The sequence below is a fragment of the Quercus suber genome, unplaced genomic scaffold (genome assembly GCF_002906115.3).
Source record: "Quercus suber isolate HL8 unplaced genomic scaffold, Cork oak 2.0 scaffold_288, whole genome shotgun sequence".
Taxonomy (NCBI): Eukaryota; Viridiplantae; Streptophyta; class Magnoliopsida; order Fagales; family Fagaceae; genus Quercus; species Quercus suber.
Window position 1 is genome coordinate 376,541 of NW_027069744.1, and position 26,661 is coordinate 403,201.

Below are 26,661 nucleotides of genomic sequence, written 5' to 3' on the forward strand. Positions count from 1 at the left end.
GTCCTTGCCTATCAACCTTACAGGTAACACTACCTTACACACTGCAAATCATAACTTTATCCTTAAAAATGTTCTTCATGTGCCAAGAATTACAAAGAATTTACTTTCAGTTCATAAATTCTGCCTACATAACAACTGTTCATGCTATTTTGATGCCAATCAAATAAAAATCCAGGATATTCCTATGGGGAAACTCCTTTACAAGGGCTTGAGTGAGAATGGGGTCTACCCTATCTACTCCAAGAACTTCATCAGCTCTCTTCCACATATCAAGTCTGAGTCATCTCTAAAACAGAATTCCTTTTTTCCTTTTTTCCTTTTTCAACTGCCTTTACAGTAAATAAAGCCAATAATTGGTTGTTATGGCATCATAGAATGGGCCATCCAAGCAATAAAGTTCTTGATGTTGCCTTATCTTCTTTGAACATTTCTTGTCCATCACACAGTGATAATGGTCTCACTCATTGTAAGCATTGTTTGAGTGGAAAAATGCATCAGTTTTCATTTCCTGTGTCTACCTTTCATGCTTCAAAACCTCTTGAGTTAGTGCACTCTGATGTTTGGGGTCCAGCACCTATTACTTCTGTTAATGACTTTCAATATTACCTTCTTTTTGTTGATGAGTACTCTAAATTCAACTGGATTTATTTGCTTAAACATAAGTCTGATGTTCTTGCTATTTTCAAATGTTTTAAAGCCACTGTTGAGACTCAACTTGACTCTAAAATCAAAATCCTAAGGACTGACAATGGTGGGGAATACACCTCTAATGCTTGCAAACAATTTTGCTCCACACAAGGCCTTATTCATCAATTTTCTTGTCCTCAGACACCCCAACAAAATGGGGTGGCTGAGAGGAAGCATAGACACATTGTTGAATGTGCTCTTACCATGCTTTCCCATTCTCAATTGCCATCCTCCTACTGGTCCTATGCTGTCTCTACAGCTATCCATGTCATTAATAGGGTTCCTACTCCACTCCTTAAGAATCTTACCCCTTGGGAACTACTGTTCAAATCCAAACCAGATATCACACACCTCAAATCCTTTGGTTGTGTTTGTTTTCCCCTCCTAAAGCCTTACAATTCTCACAAGTTACAACCACACACCACACCTTGCATCTTCCTTAGTTATCCAGCACATACAAAGGGCTATATCTGTCAAAACCCTCACACATCTCGAATTTACATATCCAGGCATGTCCATTTCAATGAACTTGAGTTTTTTAACCCTCAGTCTTTAACCACTAGTCTTACATCTGCCTCACCTGTTTAGTCCTACCCATAATGTCCTATCATTGTCCCTTTTGTCATTCAGCCTCATAATTCTGGCTCTACTAACTTTATGCCTACCTCTACACTTGATTCCACTCCACAATCATCTCTTCCAATTGCCCTTGATCTGTCCCAATCAAGTCCTATCTCATCTGCCTCATCTCCTCTCCCTATACCTCCTTCCATTCCTGTCACTAGTTCACAGGTTCATGCTCCTATTCCCACAGCTGCTTCACAGGTCCCTGCTACTGTCAATAATCACTCTATGATCACAAGGTCCAAGGCTGGCATTTATAAGCCTAAGGCACTTCTTGCTACATCTACTGCCCCTCAAGCTGCTACTAAGGGCTCTCAGCCTAAGTCCATTATGCCAGGTTCATCTGCCAAACCTGATTACACTACTACAGAACCTCCTACTTATAAAATTGCAGCTCAGCATCCCCAATGGTGCTCTGCGATGGATGATGAGTTTAAGGCTCTTCAAAGGCAAGGTACTTGGATTTTGGTGCCACCCTCTCCTTCACAAAATTTGGTTGGTTGCAAATGGGTCTATAAGCTCAAACACAACAGTGATGGTTCAATAAGTAGATACAAAGCCAGATTGGTGGCCAAGGGGTTTCATCAGCAATTTGGGGTTGATTTTGAGGAGACTTTCAGTCCAGTCATCAAGCCTTCTACTGTGAGAATAATTCTCTCTCTTGCAGTTCAGTTTAACTGGCCTTTAAGGCAACTTGATGTGAGTAATGCATTTTTGCATGGTTTTCTAAGAGAGGATGTTTATATGGTCCAGCCCCTTGGCTATGTTGATTAAGCTCATCCTAATCATGTTTGTAAACTTCTTAAGTCTCTCTATGGTCTCAAACAAGCCCCTAGAGCTTGGTTTGAGAGGTTTTCATCCCAATTACTTCATATGGGATTTCAAGCTTCCCTCTTAGACTCCTCCTTATTCACTTTCAGACATGGCAACCTGGTGGCATTCCTTCTAGTCTATGTTGATGATATTATACTCATTGGCAATAGTCCTCAGTTTCTAAACTCTCTAATTGCACAACTCAGTACAGTGTTTGAGCTTAAGGATCTAGGACCTCTCAGTTACTTTCTGGGTCTTCAAATCACCAGAACTTCTAAAGGATTACTTGTGACTCAGACCAAGTATGCTCAGGACTTACTTCTAAGAGTTAATATGCACACCTCCAAACTAGCTTGTACCCCTTGTGCTCCTAATACAAGATTATCTCCTACTGATGGTACCTTACTTTCTAACCCTCATGAATTTAGAAGTTTGGTTGGTTCCTTGCACTATTTAACATTCACTAGGCCAGATCTCAGTTTTGCAGTCCAACAAGCGTGTCAGCTTATGTCCAATCCTACTGATATACATTTAATTGCTGCTAAAAGAATTCTGAGATATGTGAATGGTACCTTGCATCATGGTATTTTTCTTTAACCTGGTCCTCTTTCTCTCTCTGCCTTCTCTGATTCAGATTGGGCAGGGAATCCGTATGATAGACATTCCATCACTGGCTACATTGTCTATCTGGGTTACAATCCTATAACTTGGAGTGCTAAGAAGCAGGACACTGTCTCTAGATCGTCCACTGAGTCCGAATATAGAGCATTAGCCACCATTGCTGCTGAGCTCTATTGGCTTCGCCAGGTGTTGAGAGACCTTGGGGTTTTTCTTCCTGCTCCTCCTAAGCTCTGGTGTGACAATGTGTCTGCCCTTGCCATTGCCTCAAACCCCGTCGTCCATGCGCGCACCAAACATATCGAGGTAGACTACCATTTTGTTCACGAAAAGGTGTTGCGAAGAGATCTTCAGGTCAAGTATATTGCCACGAGAGACCAACTGGCTGACGTGTTTACCAAGAGTCTTCGTTCTTCCCGTTTTGCCTTTCTTCGATCCAAAATCATGGTGTCCATTGACCCCATGGTTTTGAGGGGGGGATGTTAAAGAGAGCGCAGAAACTCAGAAACATAAGTTGAAAATTGAAGAAGAAGAAGTGTAACGGCTAGTTTTTGAGTCTAACATCTCCTTGGAACTAAACGGTGTCGTTTCATATATTGTTATAAGTGAAGCTGAGTTTAATGAGGAAACGGTGTCGTTTATGTTTATTAGAACGATATCGTTTTATATATGTTTATTATAAGAGCACTCAACGATGTCGTTTGAGTTCATCTCTTCTAGCAAACCTCTGTGCATAGGGAACGCAAGGTTCTTGGAGCTCTGTGTTTCAGTTACAGTTCCAGCAATAACTGTCAATCCAAGCCAAGCTGTCATTCCAGTATTTGCGGAGCATAAACTGCAATCAGTTGTGAATTTGTTATGAGCAGTTGTACTTTTGGAAGATTCAACTTGTATTATACTTAACACTATAAATAGAATAGGGACTAATGTATCCAGGTTAAGCTTGATGAAATAGAAATCATTTTCTCCATTTTATTTTCTCTCTTCCGCTTTGCTCTCTCTTGCGACTCTTTCTCTTTCTGTTATTTTGCTCATCCTCCATTGTTGATCATACTTCAAGCTCGAATTTCTACAATTATAAATTAGCTTTGGCTTCATGGTTCAAAAATACCTCCTTAACCAAAGACCCTCTCCATCGATCTTGTAGTGTTTTCCACTACCAGTTGGTTTACTGTGGCATCTTGTGGCAGCAGCCTTAGTGGAGTTAACCCAAAGAGGAAGATTTCACAAAATGTACATCCAAATCCAAACAAAAGCTTGTGCTGGGAGAACCATAATTTGACTATTTGTAATCACTCTAAAAACAAACCTGGGAGAGCAATGTTTAATACTATAAAAGACTTGAATGTGTCTCAAAGTAACGATTTTATGCAATAAGTAACATTCTAAGTTGTATTAATATTTACATATCACCGTTGCCCACGTCAACATTTTATATCTATTACTCAACGGTAAAAGAGTTTTAAGATAATATCAAAAAGTTAAGAACTAAAGTGATATATTTAAAATGTTAGGTACTATTTTAACATATAGTCTAAATGTTAGGGACCAAACTGATAATTAACCTTTTTGAATGGTAATTCATTTTTTTTACTAGTTGAAAATTTCGGTGCATAGCATGGTTTTGGTCATAAATTTATCGGATAATAGAATTTTTTTTTTAATATAGAAATAATGACTGAAGGTTACATAATTTATAGTATATATAATTTCATTGAGAAAACAATAAATGTTGCATAATTTCATAATTCTCATCTAATATACCGACCATATCATAATTAAGAACAACTAAAATTTTAAGTATACAATGTTTTTGAGAAACCAGATGTAAGACTGGTATTTGATTTGAGCAAATCTAACCTAAAGTTGCATGAATCCAATTTAACATAAGGGTGAAAGTTACAACTAATTTTGTATTAATAAGAAACATAAGAAACTACTACATTGCTCAGAGTTACATAATTATTTGTACCTGATTGTAGTTCAAAGCCTTGGCACTTGGATCATCCCCGCCTCCCTTTTATTTCGGAATGAAAATTGTAATTTTTTATCCATTTTTATTTCCTAATTTTATTTAGAAAAAATATATATATTTTTGTTTGGAATAATTATTGTGGGGCCAGAAAATCGGGTAGCCTTGGCTCACTCCAAGCAGGCCCAAATGGCCCACGCCGAGGATGCATGATGGGTCCAAGGATGACCCTGTCCTCGGGCGTCTGAGACCCCGGAAAAACACGACCACCCCACCAAAGGACTCCTTGAATATCCGAGGAAGAGAGGGCCCGGTGCCACGCGTCGGTGGCAGAAGCATGGCGAAGGAGCAAGCCCTAGGTGAACTGTCACCTCTGCATTGAATACGCTCACCTGACCCTCCTGGCTGCATTAATGGGGATGTAACCCCTTGACAGGGCAATATCGATCAGGGTGAACCATTTGAGCACGGATATGACCTTTGATGGGACGGGCGGTCAGGAAGGAGGCCAATAGATGATCAACAGAAGGAAGAAGGAAGGGGAGGAGTGAGATATAAAGGAAGTGAGCAAAGTGTAAAAAGGGAGAGAGGAGAAAAGGAGAGTGGGGGAAGGAAAAACCTCCTCGGCCATGGGCCGAGGAGCATCCCCCATATGTAAATTGGTCTTAATAGCTTTCAATAAAAGGAAAGTAGTTGATGCTTGGTAAAAGCCGGCGAGCGCCTAAACCTTCGATCCACTCTCTACAAATTCATTGTTCTGGGTTCGTTGGGCCCTGGGAACCCATATCTTTTAGGCTACAAAAACGGACCCTACAATTATATATAACTAAACTCATCACACGCACTTTGCGCATGCTATAATGCTCTTTTTGGTTTAGTGTTATAATACTTAAAAGTGATATATAAATAACCATGCGTATTTTTTTAAAAAAAAGGAGTTAAGGTAACATGAAATAGTTTTTAAATATAAGATAGAGAACTGTACAAAGTTGAAACTCAATGAGACATTTGAATTTATTGATTGGGATAAGAATTGTGATAAGTAAATTTTTTTTTTAAATTTGAACAAAAGAAAGATGATATACGTTAGTGTGAATGGATGGGGATTTGTGATAACTGTATAGAATTTTAATAATAAAAATTTTGGAATGTTTTAAAGAATTAAAAAAAAAAAAAAAACCATGGAAATTTCAGGATTATGAGTAGTTCTTACGTGAGATAATGAGTGTTTTTTTTTTTTTAAGAATTTTAATAATAAAAATTTTGGAATGTTTTAAAGAATTAAAAAAAAAAAAAAAACCATGGAAATTTCAGGATTATGAGTAGTTCTTACGTGAGATAATGAGTGTTTTTTTTTTTTTTGGAAGAAGTAATTTTGTAATTTTTTTATAAAGATAATTAAAGTATTTGAATTCAAATAGATAACAAATACATATAGAAATCAAACATTTGAATACAAATGGGTAGCGAGAATTTGGTCCCCTTTTTTACATGAGATATTATTACTGTTTTAACATTTTTTGCTTTTTTGTAGGAAAAAAATGTAAACTAAATGATATATTATTTTAGAATTTGTATGAAGATATTTTAGTGCGCTAAAAATTGAAAACTAAATAGGGGGATAAAAGTATAACATTAAAACTATGTTTCTTTGGTTAGAACAGTAACATCATAGTTTCAAATTTCCTGTCGCAATAGAAACAGACAGAAATATCAGTTATCATCAGTCCCAAAAGTGTCAAAATCATCATTATTATAAAATTTCCTCGGTTAATAGAAAAAAACAAAGAAAACGAAGAAATTCAAATTTCAATGAATAAAGAAATAGTGATTTTTTATTTTTTATTGTAAAAAAGACAAGGAAAAAAAGAAATTTACCTGTTCTGAATTGAGTATCACAAGGTTTCCCAAGACTATAACAGTTCCGGACTCGTCATGTAGAAATTTTGCCAAACAGTTGAATTTTATTCTTCTTTTGAAAATAAAAATCCGAAGGAATTGACAATAAAATCGAAGAAAATAAGCAAAACCAAAAAAAGGAAAAATGGAAGAGTTCCATTGAATTTAGATTTTAAAATTATGAAGAAGTTTGAACTTTCAATTAACTTAAGATTAGTAATAGTGATGTGTATATCCCAAAAATGTGTACCAATTCGTTGGCTTACCATATATAAAAATTGAATTGTCAACATTTTTTAACTATGTTTTTCAATAAACGGCTATTAGATGAGACTTTTAAAAAAAAAATAATAATAATGAGGAGACTTAATACTAAACTTGATATAAAACTATTGTATTGTAATAATTTTATTATAGTCCTGCAATTTACAGTATTATATTTTGGTGAAATTTATACAGTACTCTCTCTCTCTCTCTCTCTCTCTCTCTCTCTCTCTCTATATATATATAGTTGAAAAATGCAGCCCTTAATATTATTAAAAATTAATAATCAGATACATCCACATCCAATTAATTGTTGTGGCGTGAAGGAAGGAACCTTGTCCATTTAATTGTTGTTGAATCAGATACACTGTGAACGTATATTCCAATTTTTATTATATAGTATATGATATAATAATCTTCCATGAATACTACCTAATAAATATTCATCTTGTATTACCAAAGGCTTTGTAACTGAATTGACACCTCTCCATGTAGCAAGGGCTAGGGTACAAGTTTTCAGGATGGAGTTTCAATCACATACACACTTAAATTAGGTTAGAATATAATTTCTATCTTGTATATAAAAAAAATAATAATAATATTCATCTTGTACCATCTATATAAACATTTTCCAAAGCCAGGATCCAATCTTCCCTTATATCTTTTGTCGCAGTCTTGTAAAACACCTAAGGCCTTTTGATACATTGGTCTGTCATAATTCAGCCTGTGCTCATTAAAGCAGTACATAAAATATATAGCAATACACAGTGCTCGGAGTTAGAATATACACACTTAGATTATGTTAAAATATAATTTCTATCTTGTATAAAAAAAAATAATAATAATATTCATCTTGTACCATCTATATAAACATTTTCCAAAGCCAGGATCGATCCAATCTTCCCTTATATCTTTTGTCGCAGTCTTGTAAAGCACCTAAGGCCTTTTGATACATTGGTCTGTCATAATTCAGCCTGTGCTCATTAAAGCAGTGCATAAAATATATAGCAATACATAGTGCTCGGAGTTCTAAGGGCACTAACTTTTCCAATTTTTCACAACGTTTAACTCGATTTCTAAGGCAAACATGAAATGGTTCTAGCACTGTATCAAGTTAGGAGGAATGAAGAAATGGGATTGGAATTGAAGAATGATGGAAAGATGTAGAGGTAATGGTAGAGAAAAGGATGGGCAAATACATCATCACTATCGTAAGTTTTTTCATTTCATAAATCTTATAGCTATTGATTTTCTCTCACTCCAGATTTTTTTTCCGGAGTTAAATTCAAAAAATAATCTGGATTTGTGGACTTGAATGTTGATACCTTTTTTTTTTTTTTTTTTTTGAGGAAGAGGTAAGCAAATTTTTATTGAATGGAAAGGAGGGTTGGGTTAGCTTCAAATATGAGAGGCTACCTAATATATGCTTCTGGTGTGGTATGCTGACGCACAGTGATAAAGAATGTGCCTTGTGGGAAAAGAGCAGGGGCAATCTAAAAGCTGAGGATCAACAGTTTGGAAGTTGGCTCCGTGCTTCGATACCAAATCCAATTCGAAGAACAGTGATCCGCGTGGCTGGCTTTGAGGATGACGCATTGAGTGAAGATGATGAAGTGCATGGGGAAGGCGATATGGGTGGGGCTGTACCGGAACAGAACAGGTGCAAGGAAGGAGACGACGGTAATCCAGTGGGCGAAGCTATAGCCGTTATGGAAGGTCCGAATTTCTCGGACCACAGTAATGATGGCGCATTAAATATGGGATCAATTCATAACAGCCAGGAATTTTCGAATTCAGGAAATGAGATTAAGGAAGCAGATTTCTCGGCACAGTTGAAGGACATTGATGAGGATTTGGCTAAGTTTGACAACGTAAAATCTTCAAAGGAATTTTCAACGGTTAGTTTTTCCAATAACAATCCGGGCCAAGAAGTGGAGTTTGAGTCTAATGGGCCTGCATTGGTGGGCTTGGACAAGTATAAAAATGCAATCCAGGAACAAGGTAGGCCCAAACCGAGGGGATGGGTTCGTAAAGAGCAACATAGAAGTGAGCCCAAAGAAGGAGTTTCTTCTCTGTTAAAAAAGAGAACAACCAGAGAGGAAATAGACGTAGAACTGGAGTCTGAGGAAGTTAAGAAAAAAATGGCTAAGGCCGTTTCAATGCCATCGGTGGAGGCTGGTTTCCAGCCCCGCCGACAACAATGAATCTCTTAGCGTGGAACTGCCGGGGGCTTGGGAACCGCCGTGCAGTTGGTGAGCTTGTCGATATAGTGCAAGCGCAAGGTCCCACAATCGTGTTTTTGTCGGAAACATGGTCAGATCGAGATCACATGGAATGGGTTCGTTGTCAGTTGAAGTTTGATGGTTGTTTCCCTGTTCCTAGCAATGGAAGAGGAGGAGGTTTGGCTTTACTATGGAAGGATGAGGACATGGTTTGGGTCGACAGTTTCTCGAATTATCACATCGACGCTATTGTGCATGGAGGTTCGGAGAGGGCATGGCGTCTAACGGGGTTTTATGGTGAGCCCGAAACCAGTAGAAGGAGTGAGGGGTAGAGTATGTTGCGGATGTTAAGCTCCAAACCAGCCCTCCCATGGTGTTGCATGGGTGATTTCAACGAACTTTTGGAGGTGGAAGATAAGAATGGAGGTGCTCCACGGTCACACAATCTCATGCAGGCATTCCGTGATGTCTTAGATGATTGCGGGTTTATCGATTTGGGATATTCGGGACCAGATTTTACGTGGCATGGAAAACGAAGAGGAGAGCTGGTGTGGGAACGCTTAGACAGAGGAGTTGCAAATTATGATTGGCTGAATCGGTTTCCCGCTGGTAGAGTAAAACACCTGCAATGTTTCACTTCGGACCATAGACCGATTTTGTTAGAACAAAACCCGAATGGAGAAAGCCACAGGTGGAATCGTAAACCTTTTAGATTTGAAGCGATGTGGACGTCTGACCCGGGATGTAGTAATTCCGTTTCTAGAGCATGGAGCCACCAAGTTGAAGGTACTCCAATGCACAGAGCAGTAACAAAACTGAAATGGTGTAAGAAGAAGTTGAAGGGCTGGAGTAGACAGCATTTTGGAAATGTGAAAAAACAAATACAGAAAACAAAGGAGTTGTTGTGGAAGGCTGAGGCAGAATCTACTAGGACTGGGAATAGTCAGGAGGTGGATAGGTTGAAGACAGAGTTAAATAAGCTGTGTGAAAAAGAAGAACAAATGTGGCATCAAAGATCTAGAGTTCAATGGATAAAATCCGGAGACAAGAACACCAAGTTTTTCCATGGGACAGCCACACAAAGGAAGCGACAAAATTTCATTAAGGGGTTGAAGGACAATGATGGAGTTTGGCAGACATAGGAGGGAATTGTTTCAAAAATGCTCATTGATTTTTACTCAGAGTTATTTACCTCATCAAATTCACATAACCTTGAGAGCATTTTAGATGGGGTCCAGGAGGTGGTCACTGGGGAGATGAACTCCAAACTTATTGATACGTACAAAGCAGAGGAAGTGGAGATTGCAATAAAGGATATGGCGCCTTTAAAAGCTCCAGGTCCAGACGGTATGCCACCATTATTTTATCAGACCTACTGGTCCGATGTTGGTATGGATATTACTCAAGCTGTTTTATCTTGTCTTAATTCTGGGTCTATCTTAAAGTCTATAAATCATACTTTTATCACTTTGATCCCAAAAGTAAAAAATCCAGAGAAGGTCTCAGAATTCAGGCCAATAAGCTTGTGCAATGTGATTTATAAAATAGTGAGCAAAGTCATTGCAAATAGACTAAAACCTCTTCTCAATAAAATCATTTCGGAAACACAGAGTGCTTTTATTGCTGAGAGGTTGATCACTGATAATGTCTTGATTGCTTTTGAAACTTTGCATCATATGAAAACAAGTTGTACAGGTAGAACAGGTTTCATGGCTCTCAAACTTGACATGAGCAAGGCCTATGATAGGGTGGAATGGATTTTTTTGGAGAAAGTGCTGTTGAAGATGGGTTTTCACAATTCTTGGGTAGCTTTGATCATGGAGTGCATCACTACGGTGTCCTACTCTATACTGGTAAATGGGGAGCCACAAGGAATGATTTTACCAACTAGGGGAATCAGACAAGGGGACCCGTTGTCTCCATACCTTTTTTTGTTTTGTGCGGAGGGATTGAATGCTATCCTACGAAGGGCTGCAGAAAATGGTGATATCCATGGATTCTCCATATGTAGAAGAGGACCAAAGCTCACCCACCTCTTTTTTGCAGATGATTGCTTACTCTTTTGCAGGTCTACTCGAGAGGAGTGTGATAAGATAAAAGAGCTACTAGCCATTTATGAAGTGGCATCGGGTCAAGTGGTGAATAAGGAAAAGACTACTCTTTTCTTCAGCAAGAACACTGATGAAGCTGTCCAAGAAGAAATAAAGGTGTCATTGGGCATCCCGGCAATCCAACACTACGAGAAGTATTTGGGTCTACCATCCTTTGTGGGCCGAAACAAGAGAGCTTGCTTCACACAGATCAAAGAACGTATTTGGTCAAAAATGCAGGGTTGGAAGGAGAAATTGCTATCCCAAGCCGGGAAGGAGATCATGATCAAGGCAGTAATTCAATCTATTCCAGCTTATACAATGAGTGTATTCAAGCTCCCGGTAAGCCTTTGCAAAGACATTGAAGCAATGATTTGGAAATTTTGGTGGGAAAATGGAGGGAAGAAGAAGATCCATTGGGTGAAATGGAGCACACTGTGTAGCTCTAAATCAGTGGGAGGGATGGGTTTTCGCAACTTTCAAAATTTTAATAAGGCTATGCTTGCCAAGCAGGTCTGGCGTTTGCACCATAATAAGGATACTCTACTATACAATTTTTTCAGCTCCAAATATTTTCCGGATGGGAACATTATGGAGGCTTCAGTTTCTTCAAAATGCTCCTATGCATGGCGAAGCATTCTGCAGTCTAGGGAGGTGATTGAGAAGGGGCGGTTTGGAGGATCGGGGATGGTCGCTCTGTTAGTATTTGGGAACACAACTGGTTACCCGAACCTGGTGGGAGAAAGGTGCTATCACCGAAACTAGGGGGAGGGATGGATAAAGTTTGCGACCTTTTTTACCCAAACACCAAGTCATGGAATGTTGAGTTGCTAGACTCTCTTTTTTATCCCTGGGAAGCGGAGGTGATTAGAAGAATCTACGTGAGCAGTCTGTGCCATGAGGACTGTCTAGTATGGCCTGGATCACCTGATGGAAGCTATTCGGTGAAATCGGCTTACCAAATGCTTGCAAACGAGGCCCTCAATCTGTCTCCCTCTTCATCTGTTGGGATGTCAAAGAAGTTCTGGAATGATATTTGGAAGATAAAAGCTCCTCCAAAATTAAACATTTTATTTGGAGAGCGGTCATGGACTCCTTGCCATCAAGACAAAACTTAGTTCGGCGGCAGATTAAGGTTGATGAGATATGTTCCCTATGTAATGAGCACCAAGAAACAACTTTGCATATTTTGTGGCTGTGCGACCATGCTAAGGCAGTGTGGCAATCGGTGCTCTGTTTTGCGAAGCTGTACCAGAGGAATTTCAGGTCTTTCATGGACGTTTTTCAGGTCTTTCAGCGTTCACAGTGGCGTTTTTCTCCACCATTGCATGGAGTTTATGGGAGAGAAGAAATAGAATTAGAGAAAGCCAACCATCGTGGCCTCTCCATGAGATCGGGAACAGAGCAAAGGCGTTGGTGGTGGAGTTCTTCGATGCTCATGAACAGGTCTCATGCTCATTGCCACGGAATCCTCGGGCTCGATGGGCACCACCTCCAGCGGGTATGTACAAAGCAAACTTCGATGCGGCCTTGTTCGAGGAGAGAAATTTTGGAGGGATAGGAGTGGTTATTAGGGACTGCATGGGTGAGATTATTGGTGCTCTAAGTCAGAAGATTTTGCTGCCACAGTCCGTCGAACATGCAGAAGCTTTAGCAGCGAGCCGAGCAGTGCAGTTAGCAACGGAGCTCTGTCTCTTCGATGTTATTTTTGAAGGAGATAGTCTACGTGTTATAACTGCCATTAACTCAGCTGAAGCGTGCCGTGCTATGTTTGGGCATATTGTTGAGGAGGTCCGTGGTCGTAGTTTGTCTTTAGCGAGATGTCAATTTAAGCATATTCGTAGGGAGGGCAATTCCTTGGCTCATGCTTTGGCTAGAAGAGCAGTTCTAACTGCAGATACTGATATTTGGGTAGAAGAGCTACCTATTGACTTGGATGATGTATTCCAATGTGATTTGATCACTCCTAGTAATCTTTCTCCCTCGGCATAAAGGCTTTGATGTGTCTACTGCTACCCTGAGCCGAAGAAAATTGAAATCATTCGAGCTATCCTCCTCAGACGCCGTCATATCCACCTGACCCGCTATGGAAACTATTCCTTTGCTATTCCCATTGTTGAACTTCGGATTGGTAGATCATGGACTTGCACCCAGAAGCTAGTGCGACTAAAGTCCAACCCTCTGATGGCTTCACTTGTCTCCATTCTTTTAAGGGCCACCAAATGTTTATCAAACATCCATGGCTCTCCTTGGAGGACCCTATCAATGTCCGTTGCCTCAGGGAATCTAAACAACACCATGTGATCGCCCATATCCCTAATCTCGAAGCCCTTTCTCGTCCTCCAAAGGAGTTTGAAGGTCTTTGCAATGGCTTCCATATTCAACACTCTTCTTGTATGGAATTTGGCTGCTAAGAGAAAATCCCTCACCCTGGACTCTTCTTGAATTGTGAACTTATTTCCTTCCGACTCTGAAAGAGAGAACTTCTCCCATGAGCCCATTAACTTCTCCATCACTCGGAAACACCAAAACTCTGCCTTCACAAGCCAACTAACAATACTCCTGCTTCAAAAACCAATGAAAACAAAGTTTCAACAAAACTGGTTTGCCTTCCTTCAAGTAGGCCCTCACTATTCTACTGGCAGCTAGGGTTCGGCAAGCCTTACCCTAGGTCAGAGAAACTAAATGTTGATACCTTATATACAATTAAAGGATAAGACACATTTGAAATAAGAAAATTTGTTCTATAAAATTATTTATCCTCAAAATATTGTTGCTTGTAGAACTGTTCTAGAATTAAACTTTTGGAGATATAAGAATTTGTTACTCATTTGACTTGCAATTATTTTATTTAATGCATGTCTTTTAAATAGGATCACAAGATTTTATAACATTTTTTATGTTAACATTTGTTTTTCATGAAAACAAAGTATTTTGTAGGATTGCAATTTTTTCTAAATGAAAATGTAAGAGGCGTTATCCAATAGTCACATTATATTAGATTAATAAACTAATTTCAAAGATTTTGGAAGAAGATATACATTGAAAATACATGATAAGCTAGTCAAATTAGAGGAAGCTTATGGTTCCACTAAACATGACCAAATTATTTGTCACGTCCTAAAACTTCATTTGTAGTATATTTTCTTCTTAAAGGGTGACAGATAACTTCATCCCTCAAAGTTTCAAAAGGCTGCTTACTAATCAAAGTCCAAGGCATTCCATATAAGGTTTAGGACATTCTCTTACCCATGTGGGATTTAGTCAAGATTTGGTTCTTTCTCACCTCATCTACTTAAGTGATCTTTTGGCCTTTTAAGTCCCCCCAATCTATCCACTTAAAGGGTCACGCATCCATGTGTGGGACCTACCTACCATTTGGTTGAGTAGGGGTCCACTTTGATACCATTCTATCACGCTCCAACTCTTCATTGGCAAGATATTATCCCACTTCCAGGTTTAAAAAAAGCCTCTTACCAATTAAAGTCCAAGGCATTTCATATAAGGCTTAGGACCTCCCCTTACCTAGGCAATATGAAACTTATCTTTTGGCCTTTTAGGTTCCCACATAATTGTCTTTTATCATTAGATTAAGACAACAATTGATTTTGGTATAAGCAAAATTTTAATCATATTTGTTTTTTCGATGACACGAGATTTTACCAGTTGTATTAGCTAGAACCCACATCTATGATGTGATAGGTTGTATGTTTGGTTTGTAAGGTCAACTAATTAAGTCCATGTGTGTAAGATTGAAGGAGCTTGTCTATCTATATCTATAGTAAATGAAAACAAAGACGTTTGATTTTCGATTGACGTCATTATATTTTTTCATATAAGCTTTTAAGGCCTCATAACTTTATATGTCATTACTATATTATATTTTTAATTAATTTTAAATTTTATTTATATGTAAAGCATTCATTAAAATCTTACCAATCATATTTTCTTCAAAAAGTGGAATATCTAATAAATGCCTATTAATATTTATTATAATTACTAAATTTTATTTTTGATAAAAATAAAATAAAAGATAGAAGAAAAATATTTTGTTAAACTTTCCCGTACATTGCATAAATTACTGACAAGCAAATATATATAAGACTAGAACTATTTGACTTTTGATAGACTTCATAATGTTGTGCTACATAATCTTTTGAGCCCTCTTATAATTTTACATGTCATTATTTTCAATAATATATTTAATTGAATTTAAATTATTTTCCATAATAAAAAACTCAATTAGAATTTTGACACCTCATATTTTTTATTTATTGAATAATAGTCAATAGAATAATAGAAGTGCTAAGTCCACAACATTTGTTGTGAAATTGTTGTGAAAATGTGGTGGACAAAGCATTTCTCATAGAGTAAATAGTTACATATACAAACACTATCATAATAAATGCCTATTAATAATTACAAAAATTAAATATTTAATTGTCTTATATAAAAACGCAATCATAATAAATACCTCTTATCAATAAACTACCATAATTATCAAGATTTATATTTAAAATCTCATATACAAACGAAATTATAATAAATGTCTATTAATTACTATCATAATTATCAAATTTTATGTTTATCTACAAAAAGAAGAGAGATATTTTCATTTTTTGAGATAAAAATAAAATAATATTTTATTAAACTTTCCTGTGCATTGCTCGGGTTGCAATAATATAAGGTCAATTAAAAGTTTTTTTTTTTTTTTTTTGAGAAGAAGGTCAAGTAAAAGTTAAATGACTTCACATACACACATGTACATAATTTAATTTATATTCTATATTAAACCCTCTATTATTACCATTTTGATACCTAACATTTCCACGGTACCATTTTAGTTCCTAATTCTTTTGGTATTATGTTAAAATCATTGGGTAATGATTTTACTAAGAGAAATGATATGTCTACAACATTTTTACAACACTTTTAAAATAAATCTCAAGTGGCAGGTTGTTACTGGTTGTTATTGTTGTGGCAAAAAAGTAATCTTAGTTTCAAATTTGAACCAATGACAACTAACCATTTGTGATTTGTTGTAAAATTGTTGTAAATGTAGCATCTCTCTTTTACTAATATATTTCATGATCATAAAATTTCAAAATTCCAAGTGTTCAGGGAAAAAAATTGAAACATACAACATTTTTACAACAAATCACAAGTGGTTAGTTGTTATTGGTTCAAATTTAAATATAATACTAAGATTACTTTTTTGCCCCAACAATAACAACCAGTAATAACCTGCCACTTAGGATTTGTTGTAAAAATATTGTAGATATATTATTTCTCTTTAAATATAATTCATGGTCAAATAATTTCCACAGAATTAGAGTCATCACAAATTTAAACAAATTCATCTCTACTAGTGCTTGGTGCAATCAGCATGCTTGAAGGACACTTTCTTGGCCTCAAGGTCATACCGGACCAAGAAGTTTATCTCCGCCAAGTTCCCAAAGATAGCCAAATTATCAGGAGATGGTATCATGGTGAAGCATACCAAAACATCATTCATTCTAGCAAACGTATTGATTAGCTTCAACTTTACATCAGCATCAGTAAAATGAGCTGTGATAATTGGGATATCAAGGTCACCTTTGGACCTAAAACAAGGACTAAGAACACCCTTTGGGTCTTTAATGTTAGGATGTTGTGGTATGGGGCACACAATTACAACTGAAGTAGAAATGAGAAAAATGAAAAATAATGAACACCAAAATTTTACGTGGAAAACTCCCAAACAAATTAGGAGAAAAACCACGGGCAAATTGTAGAAGGATTTTACTATTGCAAAAGGATTACAACAATTTCTCTCTAAAAAAGGAGAGCACAAATGACAATACTCTCTCTTATAATAGGAGAAAATACACTCTCTCTAATAAAGGAAAAACAATATTTAGGAGAAACCACACTTTTGTTCTCTCTAAAGTCTCTCTCTTTTTCACCCAAAATAGGATTTTACCTTCAAAAATTGGGATTGATATTATGAAGACAAAAGACATGTATATATAGAGGAGAGAGGCGGTGAAGATGGCGGTGAAGTTAATGTGAATACAAGCTGTTTTACAGCTTGATATACAACACAATTCTCCACCGTCTTTGACTATTCAAAGACTTAATATAGAAGCTTAATTGCTTCTTATCCTTTTGGTCAACAAAAGTGGCTTTACCGCCACATATCTCCCACTTAAAGTCACTTTTGTAATCCTTTTATCCTTTCTAGACTTGCCATCTTCATGCTGCTTACATTTCTGCCAGGCCAATAGATGATCGACACCAAGTAAATTTGTCATTGTTGATAGGCTTTGTTAACATATCAGCTAGGTTGTCTTTGGTATGGATTTTATGTATATCCACACTTCCTTCTTCCACCTTCTCACGAACAAAGTGATACTGAACTCGTATGTGCTTTGTCTTCGAATGAAATGCTGGATTCTTTGCCAGATGCAAAGCGCTCTGACTATCACAAAATAGAGCAATTTTCTCTTGTTTGTGTCCAAGCTCCTCCAGTAGCATTTGCAACCATATTGCCTCTTTGCTAGCTTGTGTAGCTGCAACATATTCTGCCTCCGTCGTAGAAGTAGCCACGATAGACTGCAATTTTGAAACCCAGCTTACAGCTCCTTTAGCAAGAGTAAATACATAACCTGAGGTGGACTTGCTCTTATCAAGATCACCTGCATAATCTGAATCAACATAGCCTCTAACAATAAAATCTGATCCTCCATAACATAATGCAACATTTGAGGTACCCTTGACATATCTCAGGATCCTCTTTACAGCACTCCAATGCTCTTTACCAGGATTCGCCATGTATCGACTAACCACTCCTACTGCTTGTGCAATGTCTGGTCTTGTGCAAACCATAGCGAACATTAAGCTACCCACTGCTGATGCGTACGGTACTCGAGACATTTCTATCCTCTCTGCTTCGTTGCTAGGACTCATACTTGAGGATAACTTGAAATTAATAGGAAGAGGGGTAGAAATTGGCTTACAATCTTGCATGTTGAAGCGCCGCAAGATTTTCTTCAAATAATTTTTCTGAGAAAGCCATATCTTCCTATTATCTCTGTCTCGGTATATTTGCATCCCTAGAATCTTGTTTGCCGGTCCCAAGTCCTTCATTTCAAACTCCCTAGCCAATTGTGCCTTTAAGTCTGTAATACGATCTTTGTTGGGGCCTGCTACCAACATGTCGTCAACATACAACAACAGAATAATGAAATTACCATCACCAAATCTCTTGTAGTAAACACAAGGATCTGAACTATGTCTGTTGTATCCAAGGCTCATGATGAAGGAATCAAATCTCTTGTACCAACATCTCGGCGCCTGTTTGAGACCGTATAGAGATTTGTTCAACCTGCAAACCAAGTTCTCTTTTCCTTTTTCTTCAAAACCTTCTGGTTGGAGCATGTAAATCTCTTCTTCAAGTTCTCCATGAAGAAATGCAGTTTTCACATCCAACTGCTCTAAGTACAAGTCAAATGTGGCACACATCGCCAGGACTACGCGAACAGTTGTGAGTCGAACAACAGGAGAGAATATTTCATTGAAGTCTATACCTTCTTTCTGAGCGAAACCTTTCACCACCAATCTAGCACGATACCGCTCCACTTGGTCATTGCCATCTAGTTTGATCTTGTAAACCCATTTATTCTCAATGGCCTTCCTTCCTTGTGGTAGTGGAACAAGATCCCATGTCTTGTTTTTATGGAGAGCTTCAATTTCTTCTTGCATTGCTGTCATCCACAGAAAAGCTTCTTGGCTTTTTGTAGCCTCTTGAAAAGTTGACGGCTCTCCATCCTCTGTTAGTAGACAGTATGCGACATTTCCCTCCATGATGTACTCTGAGTGCCAAGCTGGTTCTCTTCTCTCCCGAGTTGACCGTCGAACTTGTGGAGTTGAAAACTCAGCTTGCTCTTGTTCTTCGTGTTCTGGTGCTGCTTCAGAAGAATCTGGAACTTCTTATTCTTGTCTTTCTTCAACTTGAACTATAGTAGTCTCTGGTTTCTCTTTTGAAGTGTTATCATTTTCTTTCCCTTGTACCTTATCTTCTATAAATATCACATCTCTGCTGATAATCACCTTGTGGGCAGTGGGATCCCACAGGCGGTACCCCTTAACTCCATCAGCATACCCTAAGAAAATGCATTTTCTGGATTTTGGATCCAGCTTTGATGTTTCTTGGGCGTTGTACATAACGTAAACAGGACTTCCGAATGTATGTAAGTGAGAATAATCAGCTGGCTTACCAGTCCACATCTCCATCGGCGTTTTCAGATCAATTGTAGTTGATGGTGACCGATTGATCACATAACAGGCGGTCTTGACTGCTTCTGCCCAAAATGAGTTGGCCATCCCCGCAGTTCTCAACATTGCTCTTGTTCGTTCTAACAAGGTTCTGTTCATCCGCTCTGCTACTCCATTTTGTTGTGGAGTGTACGCCACCGTGAGCTGCCTTTTGATACCTTTTTGTTGACAGAAGTTATCAAATTCATTACTGGTATATTCTCCTCCATTGTCTGTCCTTAAGCACTTGATCTTCTTTTCAGATTCAAGTTCAACCCGCGCTTTGAATATTTTGAAAACTGGAAATACGTCCGCCTTATTTTTTATTGGATACACCCAACATCGCCTGGAGTAATCGTCAATAAAAGACACAAAGTATTTTGCTCCTCCTAGGGACAAAACTGGTGCTTGCCAAACATCAGAATGGATTAATTCTAAGATAGCTTTGCTTCTAGCATTAGAACTGCTGAACTTTAATCTGTGCTGCTTACTAATAACACAATGCTCACAAAAGGGTAATGATACCTTTTTGAGCCCTGGAAGAAGCTTTTGTTCAGCAAGAATCTTCAAACCTCGTTCCGACATGTGGCCAAGCTTACGATGCCACATCAGTGTTAATTCTTCTGCTGAACTTGACAACGCAGTGGATGCTTCTCCTTCTTGTTGTGTTTCTCCTTTAAGCATGTACAAATTTGCCGCTATCTTTTCCGCTTTCATCATTACAAGCGCGCCTTTAACTATTTTCATGATCCCATCTTGAATATGGGTTTTACACCCACTATTATCTAATTGTCCTAAAGATAATAGATTTTTCTTTAGGCCTTTCACATGTCGTACCTCTTGGATGATGCAAACTGTCCCATCAAACATCTTTAATTTGATGGTACCAATACCAGCAATCTCCAAGGCATGATCGTCTCCCATGAACACAGATCCTCCTGGGATGGGTTCATATTGATGGAACCATTCTCTCCGGGGAGTCATATGCCATGTTGCTCCTGAGTCCATAAGCCAGACATCAGCAAATCTTCTTCTACCTTCAGTAGCAGTTGTTGCCTCACTGTATAAAATTTCACCATCATTTGAGGTGCTTGCTACACAACCCTGAGCTTTTGATGACTCAGGACCTTTTCCTGTGGCTTCTTCTTTCTTCTTGAGATGCCAACACTCCCTTTTGTAGTGCCCTTTCTTGCCACAGTGATGACACTTGACATTTTTCTTACTTCTGGATTTTGATCTACTCTGATTTTGACTCCCACTGGGGCCACGTTCCGTTGATCTCCCTCTCATTATTGTTAAAGCTTCGGCTTGCTGTGAGCCTCCCGATCTATCTTCTTTGCTCTTGCGCCGACTTTCTTCTTCAAGAACCGCAGCTGCAATATCATCGAAGACTAGAACTTCAATGTTGTTGGTTAAGTTGATGATGAGTTGATCATACGAATCAGGTAGACTTTGAAGTAGAATTTCAGCACGTTCACTCGTCTCTATGTTATGCTCCATTGCTGTGAGCTGTGAAAATAAAGTGTTGAGGGTGTTGATGTGGTCAGTCACCATTGTTGACTCCATCATCCGAAGGGTGTAAAGTTTTCTTCTCAAGAAAATTTTGTTGTGTAGTGATTTGGCCTCGTACAATTTAGTCAGAGTATCCCATATCTCTTTTGCTGTCTTTTTCTCCGCCACACTTGACAATACTCCATCAGCTAGTGCTAGGTGCAAATTAGCAATAGCATTGCCATCCATCTCGTTCCACTTGCCGTCGTCAGTGATCTCATCGGGCCTTTCTCCAATTGCCGCCAAGCAGTTATCTTTCCTCAAAACTGCTTTTATTCTCATTTTCCACAGTGAGAAATTATTCCCATTGAACTTCTCTATTTCGTACTTCGTCGCCATTATTGAAGATGCCTCTTTTCCACTAACTGGATCTGACCGTAGCACAAAACCAGCTATAAACCTGGCGCTCTGATACCACTGTTACGATGTTGTGGTATGGGGCACACAATTACAACTGAAGTAGAAATGAGAAAAATGAAAAATAATGAACACCAAAATTTTACGTGGAAAACTCCCAAACAAATTAGGAGAAAAACCACGGGCAAATTGTAGAAGGATTTCACTATTGCAAAAGGATTACAACAATTTCTCTCTAAAAAAGGAGAGCACAAATGACAATACTCTCTCTTATAATAGGAGAAAATACACTCTCTCTAATAAAGGAAAAACAATATTTAGGAGAAACCACACTTTTGTTCTCTCTAAAGTCTCTCTCTCTTTTTCACCCAAAATAGGATTTTACCTTCAAAAATTGGGATTGATATTATGAAGACAAAAGACATGTATATATAGAGGAGAGAGGCGGTGAAGATGGCGGTGAAGTTAATGTGAATACAAGCTGTTTTACAGCTTGATATACAACACAATTCTCCACCGTCTTTGACTATTCAAAGACTTAATATAGAAGCTTAATTGCTTCTTATCCTTTTGGTCAACAAAAGTGGCTTTACCGCCACATTTAACACGTTTAGCATGAATAGTTTTCAATAAGGCCGATACCAAATCTTTATGAAACTCAGGTGGAAGAAAGGTGTAAGTTGTGCCTGAGTCAATAATCATGTTACCCACATTACTAGCACTGGCCTCAGAAGAAGCCCCTATAGGCAAACGTTGTGTTCCCAATACTAATGCCCTCTAGAGTAACGTAATAATATGTGGAAGGCTTTTTTGCAACTAAGGGTGTTGAAACCACTCCTTTGCCAAAAACCAAGCCATTGGTACCAAAATTAATCTTGCTTGAAACATTTGAAGTTGTGGGAACGAAACAATAAGAAAATTTTCCACCAATGTACTTGTTTAGATGAGAGACTAGAGAAAGAGGGCCACCTCCTAGGCCGATTATGCCAGAGCTTTCCTCATCAATTATACCCTCATTATTGTTGCTGCCGGCCCATTGACGACCCTTAATCCTTATAGGTTCGACCTCAAAAACCTTGAACCTCTTCCTTTTGTTAAGTGGCACTATTGTTATTGGGATCAATAGGGGTTGATTGAAAAGTTTAGATGTTGGGGTGTTGGTATATATGGTTGTTCTACAAGAGAGGATAGAAAGGAAAATGAGAAGCAACCCTTGTAGAATAGTCTAAAGAAAAGTCTTAGGTGTTGGTTGGGCAAGGTACATATTTAAACTAACCAACCTTATGGACCAATCAAAGGAAGACTACCTTGCCATTCTAATACTATTATTGGACGAATGAACCCTCTGTCTCTCTCTCTCTCTCTCACAAACATTTTGCTAAAAGTGCTAGGAAGGTTTCGATTAGAAAAGCTACATCTTTAACTAACCAACATTATGGACTAGTCTTAATGCTTGATGGTAATTTTTACCCTCAAAAATCAGTTTTCAAAAGACAACTATTTTTGGTCATGTAAGAGGAGGGGAAAGTATTCTAGCTAAAAGGGGAAGGGGTGGTACCATAAGAAATAATATAGAAATAGTATTTTTCATAACTATTAACTAACATAGCCTATCAAGATTAGAGCAACATCATTGACATCACTTGTATTATACAATAATCACAACATATCATATTAGCAGTTGTGAAAAATATTATTTTTAGATGTTCACTCGGCTTTAACCCCAATAGTCCATCTTACTAGGTATCACTATATGAAATAAGGTCATGGCTTCCACCTAATTATCCTAAGAACAAAACTTAGATATAGTACCTTAGGTATTATTCCTTAGGTTCTCCTCTTATTCAGTCGTATGACTTTTTTTTCATGAAATTGTAGTTTATTTTTAGTTAAGTACAGCCGGCCATATGGCTGAATTTTGAAAGGAGAACTTAATGAACAACATATAAGTATTGTACCTAAGTTTTGCCCTTATCCTAGGGACCTCGATCATTGTATTTCACCATTCCTCCCTTCACAAAAGTTGTGGAATAAAGTGGATCTCAAGGAGTCTTTTCAACTTTATTCCTTGACTGCTAAGTTATCACATGGATGGTTGTCTACTTTGATCTCTAGAATCTATCTAAGGGTAAGGATTGAGCTTGTGCTTCACCTGGGGTTCGGGTTTGACCCATATAAATGAGGGGCATCATGTCATGCTCTTTTGAAAACAAAAGGGGAAAGATTCTGAAAGAAACAAGCAAGTATAATATCATAATATCATACATACATACAAGTCATTGCAAAAAATGAAGTATCTACCCTTTGTTTGCACATGTGATTCTTCAACTTTCATATTTCTCATAATAACCATAAGCATTACAATGGAATGGAATGACACCTTAATTCAATTCTATTATCATTTTTAAAAAATATTATTAATTATTAATTATAAAGTATCAAATTGAGTAGCAAAGAATAGAGCAAAATAATAATAAAATTTGAGATTAACATTTTTTATGGGAACACATTTATTTAATAATAATAATGTAATAATGTATGCCAGTATATGTGAATAATTGAATAATGTACAAGTACAATGCCAAACACACACCATATAAGTGAAAATGACAGTTGTACTTTGTAGTATAGCTAGCATTGCAGTGATTATAAATCGAAGTCTCCATTTGAGTTGTAATAATATGAATCATGAATTAATATGGTTTTAATATTAGAAAGAAAAAAAAAAAAAAAAAACACTGAAAATTAGTGAATTATCGTATTCAAAAGTGCAAGTATATGTGTCGTACGCAAGTCTGATTGATTTGTAACTTAACTCCTCTAAATGCTAGGATTAAAAATTCACCTAATTTTTTGAGTATTTCCAAAGTATTCCGGTACCAATTGTTCCGCTATTATCAGCTGAGAAAAACATTTTCTTTTTAAAAATTGTCAAAAGGAATATGATACTCCCAAGAACAACACCTAGAGTATAGTTCATGATTAGGCATCTAATGCACTTGCTCTGATTTTTAGAAAATTACTTTCATTTTGTCTTATAATTGTAGCTACTAAAACCAATATTAAACGTAATTGGTTAAATTAATCTTTACCTACATTATATTATAACTAGTATTTTTTTTCCTTATATTATCAATAAAAAAAATATTAAAAAAAAAACTCTAAAATAGTTAAATGTATATTGGGGATAGAGTTATTTTTTTCTGAAGATAACATTTAAAAAAATAATGTTAACATAAACATGAAAAAAGACAATAATTTTTTAAGGTAAATAGTATTTCCAAACTAAATTTTGATTCTTAAACTTCCCCCTTCTCATATGAAAGAAAATATATATATATATATATATTTTTTACAAGATAGAATTTTTACTCTAGCATAATCTAAGTATATATATGTGTGAAGCTTCCTCCTGGAGACTTGAACTCCGACTCTTGCCCTCCACACCCGACAAGTATAAGTGACCATTACACTAAGAGTGCGTGATGGTAAAAGAAAAAAAAATTTAATTTGGAGTTGAGAAAGTTATATGAAGTAGAGTTGAGAAAAATTAATTTGGAGTTAAACTAGACATATGTTTTTTTTTTTGACATAAACATAATAATAAAATTAAAACCATAACTATAAACACTACAATGCACAACCACAAGATGACGCTACATTTGTAATATCAAATATCATGAAATGACAAAACAAGCAAAGCATGGATCATTGTTTGTCACCTACTCAATGTTAGCTAGTTAATGGTTTTGTTCCACATTACTTAAGAGAGTCACTACAAAACGCGGGGGCCTAAGGCCGCCTTTTTTTGGGCCGCGTTTGTAAAAACGCAGCCCCAGAAGGTCTAAAGCCCCGTTTTAAAAACGGGGCCATAGAATGGGTCTAAGGCCGCGTTTAAAACGCGGCCCAAGGACCTGCCTATTTCTTTTTTTTTTTTTAATCCGTCTTTAAAAAATGGAGGTCCAGCTTGCCTGAAGCCGCGTTTTATACACGCGGCTTTAAGTTTTTTCTGTAGCCGCGTGTATAAAACGCGGCTTTAGTTTTAGGAAGTGGCCGCGTTTATTAAACGCGGCCTCAGATGGCCCCTAAAGCCGCACTTTAAAAACGCGGCTTCATTATTTATATAAATACTAAAAACCTTTTCATCCCTTGCCTCTCCTATCACACCCAGCCTCTGTCGATCTGATCAAGCCCGAGCTCAACCCATCACCCTCAATCAGAGCAGATCTGAAGCCCGAGCTTCCCTCATCTTCTCCACCACCATATCCGTCGACCTCCACCACCATCTCCGCCGACACTCTGTTCCAAACCACCGGCGTCGTTTTGATTCTTTCGATCCCTTCGCAATCATCGAACGCCACCATGAGTCTCTCTCTCTCTCTCTCTCAGTATATTTTGTTTCATTTTGTGTGTGTCTATGTTTTTGGCTTTTTAGTTCATCATCTTTGCATTTGGGGATGTGGGTATTTCAAAAGTCAAAGCATTTTTTAATTTTTGGTTTTGTTTGAGAGATTGGGGTGCATGGGTTTCTGGGATTTGTTTATTGGGGATGTGGGATTTGTTTCTTGGCTATACCTGCTCAGATGAGAATGAAATGCCTTTCTTCACTGTTTCTTCCTAGCAATCACAAATATCAATTCACTGTTTCTTCATTGCTTAAACCTGCCTTTTTCTTCATCAATTACTTATTAAAATATGGTTAGATAGTCAATTCATAACTTTGGGAACCTCGATCATAGTTATATCAAGGCATCAGAAGTTCAACTTTTTTTTTTTTTTGGTTTATTTTCTTTTATTGCGAATTTGGGATTGATTTTGAGGCTCCTTTTTTGGACCTGTGCTTTAGGTATTCCCAAAGCACTGCTTGGGACTACCTAGTAATTGGTATTGATTAAAAAAAATGGTATTTATGTAGGGCAGAATAAACTGATACCATAGTATACCGAAATGAGTTTTGAAATGGTTTTTACAACATTAAAGTATTAAACTATTATAGATAATAGATTGTTTCATTCATTAAGAATGGAAAAAATAATATGTTAATAAATTGTTAATCTCTTGGCCTAGTATCACATTCATTGTTATAGTTGATTGAGGGAAAAATCTAAGAGTTCAATTTGATAAAATTTTAGTAGATTTCACAAAGAGAAAAAAAAATTTAAGTAACTTTTTTAAGATTTTGATTATGCTTTGCAAAAAAAAAAAAAAAAAAAAAACTGAATGAATCTTGTTTCTGTCTGTGTGATCAGTAATGCCAGTGGAGAAGAAC

At 37.3% G+C, this 26,661-nt stretch overlaps 1 protein-coding gene and 1 pseudogene across 1 annotated transcript; one reads left to right on the forward strand and one right to left on the reverse strand.

Moving 5' to 3' along the window:
• Window positions 1-9,479: 9,479 nt before the first annotated feature.
• Window positions 9,480-10,241, forward strand: LOC136071129 (uncharacterized). The gene has a single exon (XM_065782048.1). It carries the CDS (start codon window positions 9,480-9,482, stop codon window positions 10,239-10,241), a length of 762 nt encoding a protein of 253 aa, XP_065638120.1.
• Window positions 10,242-16,554: 6,313 nt separating this feature from the next.
• LOC136071130 (aspartic proteinase CDR1-like) lies at window positions 16,555-25,678 on the reverse strand (annotated as a pseudogene).
• Between the last annotated feature and the right edge of the window lie 983 nt (window positions 25,679-26,661).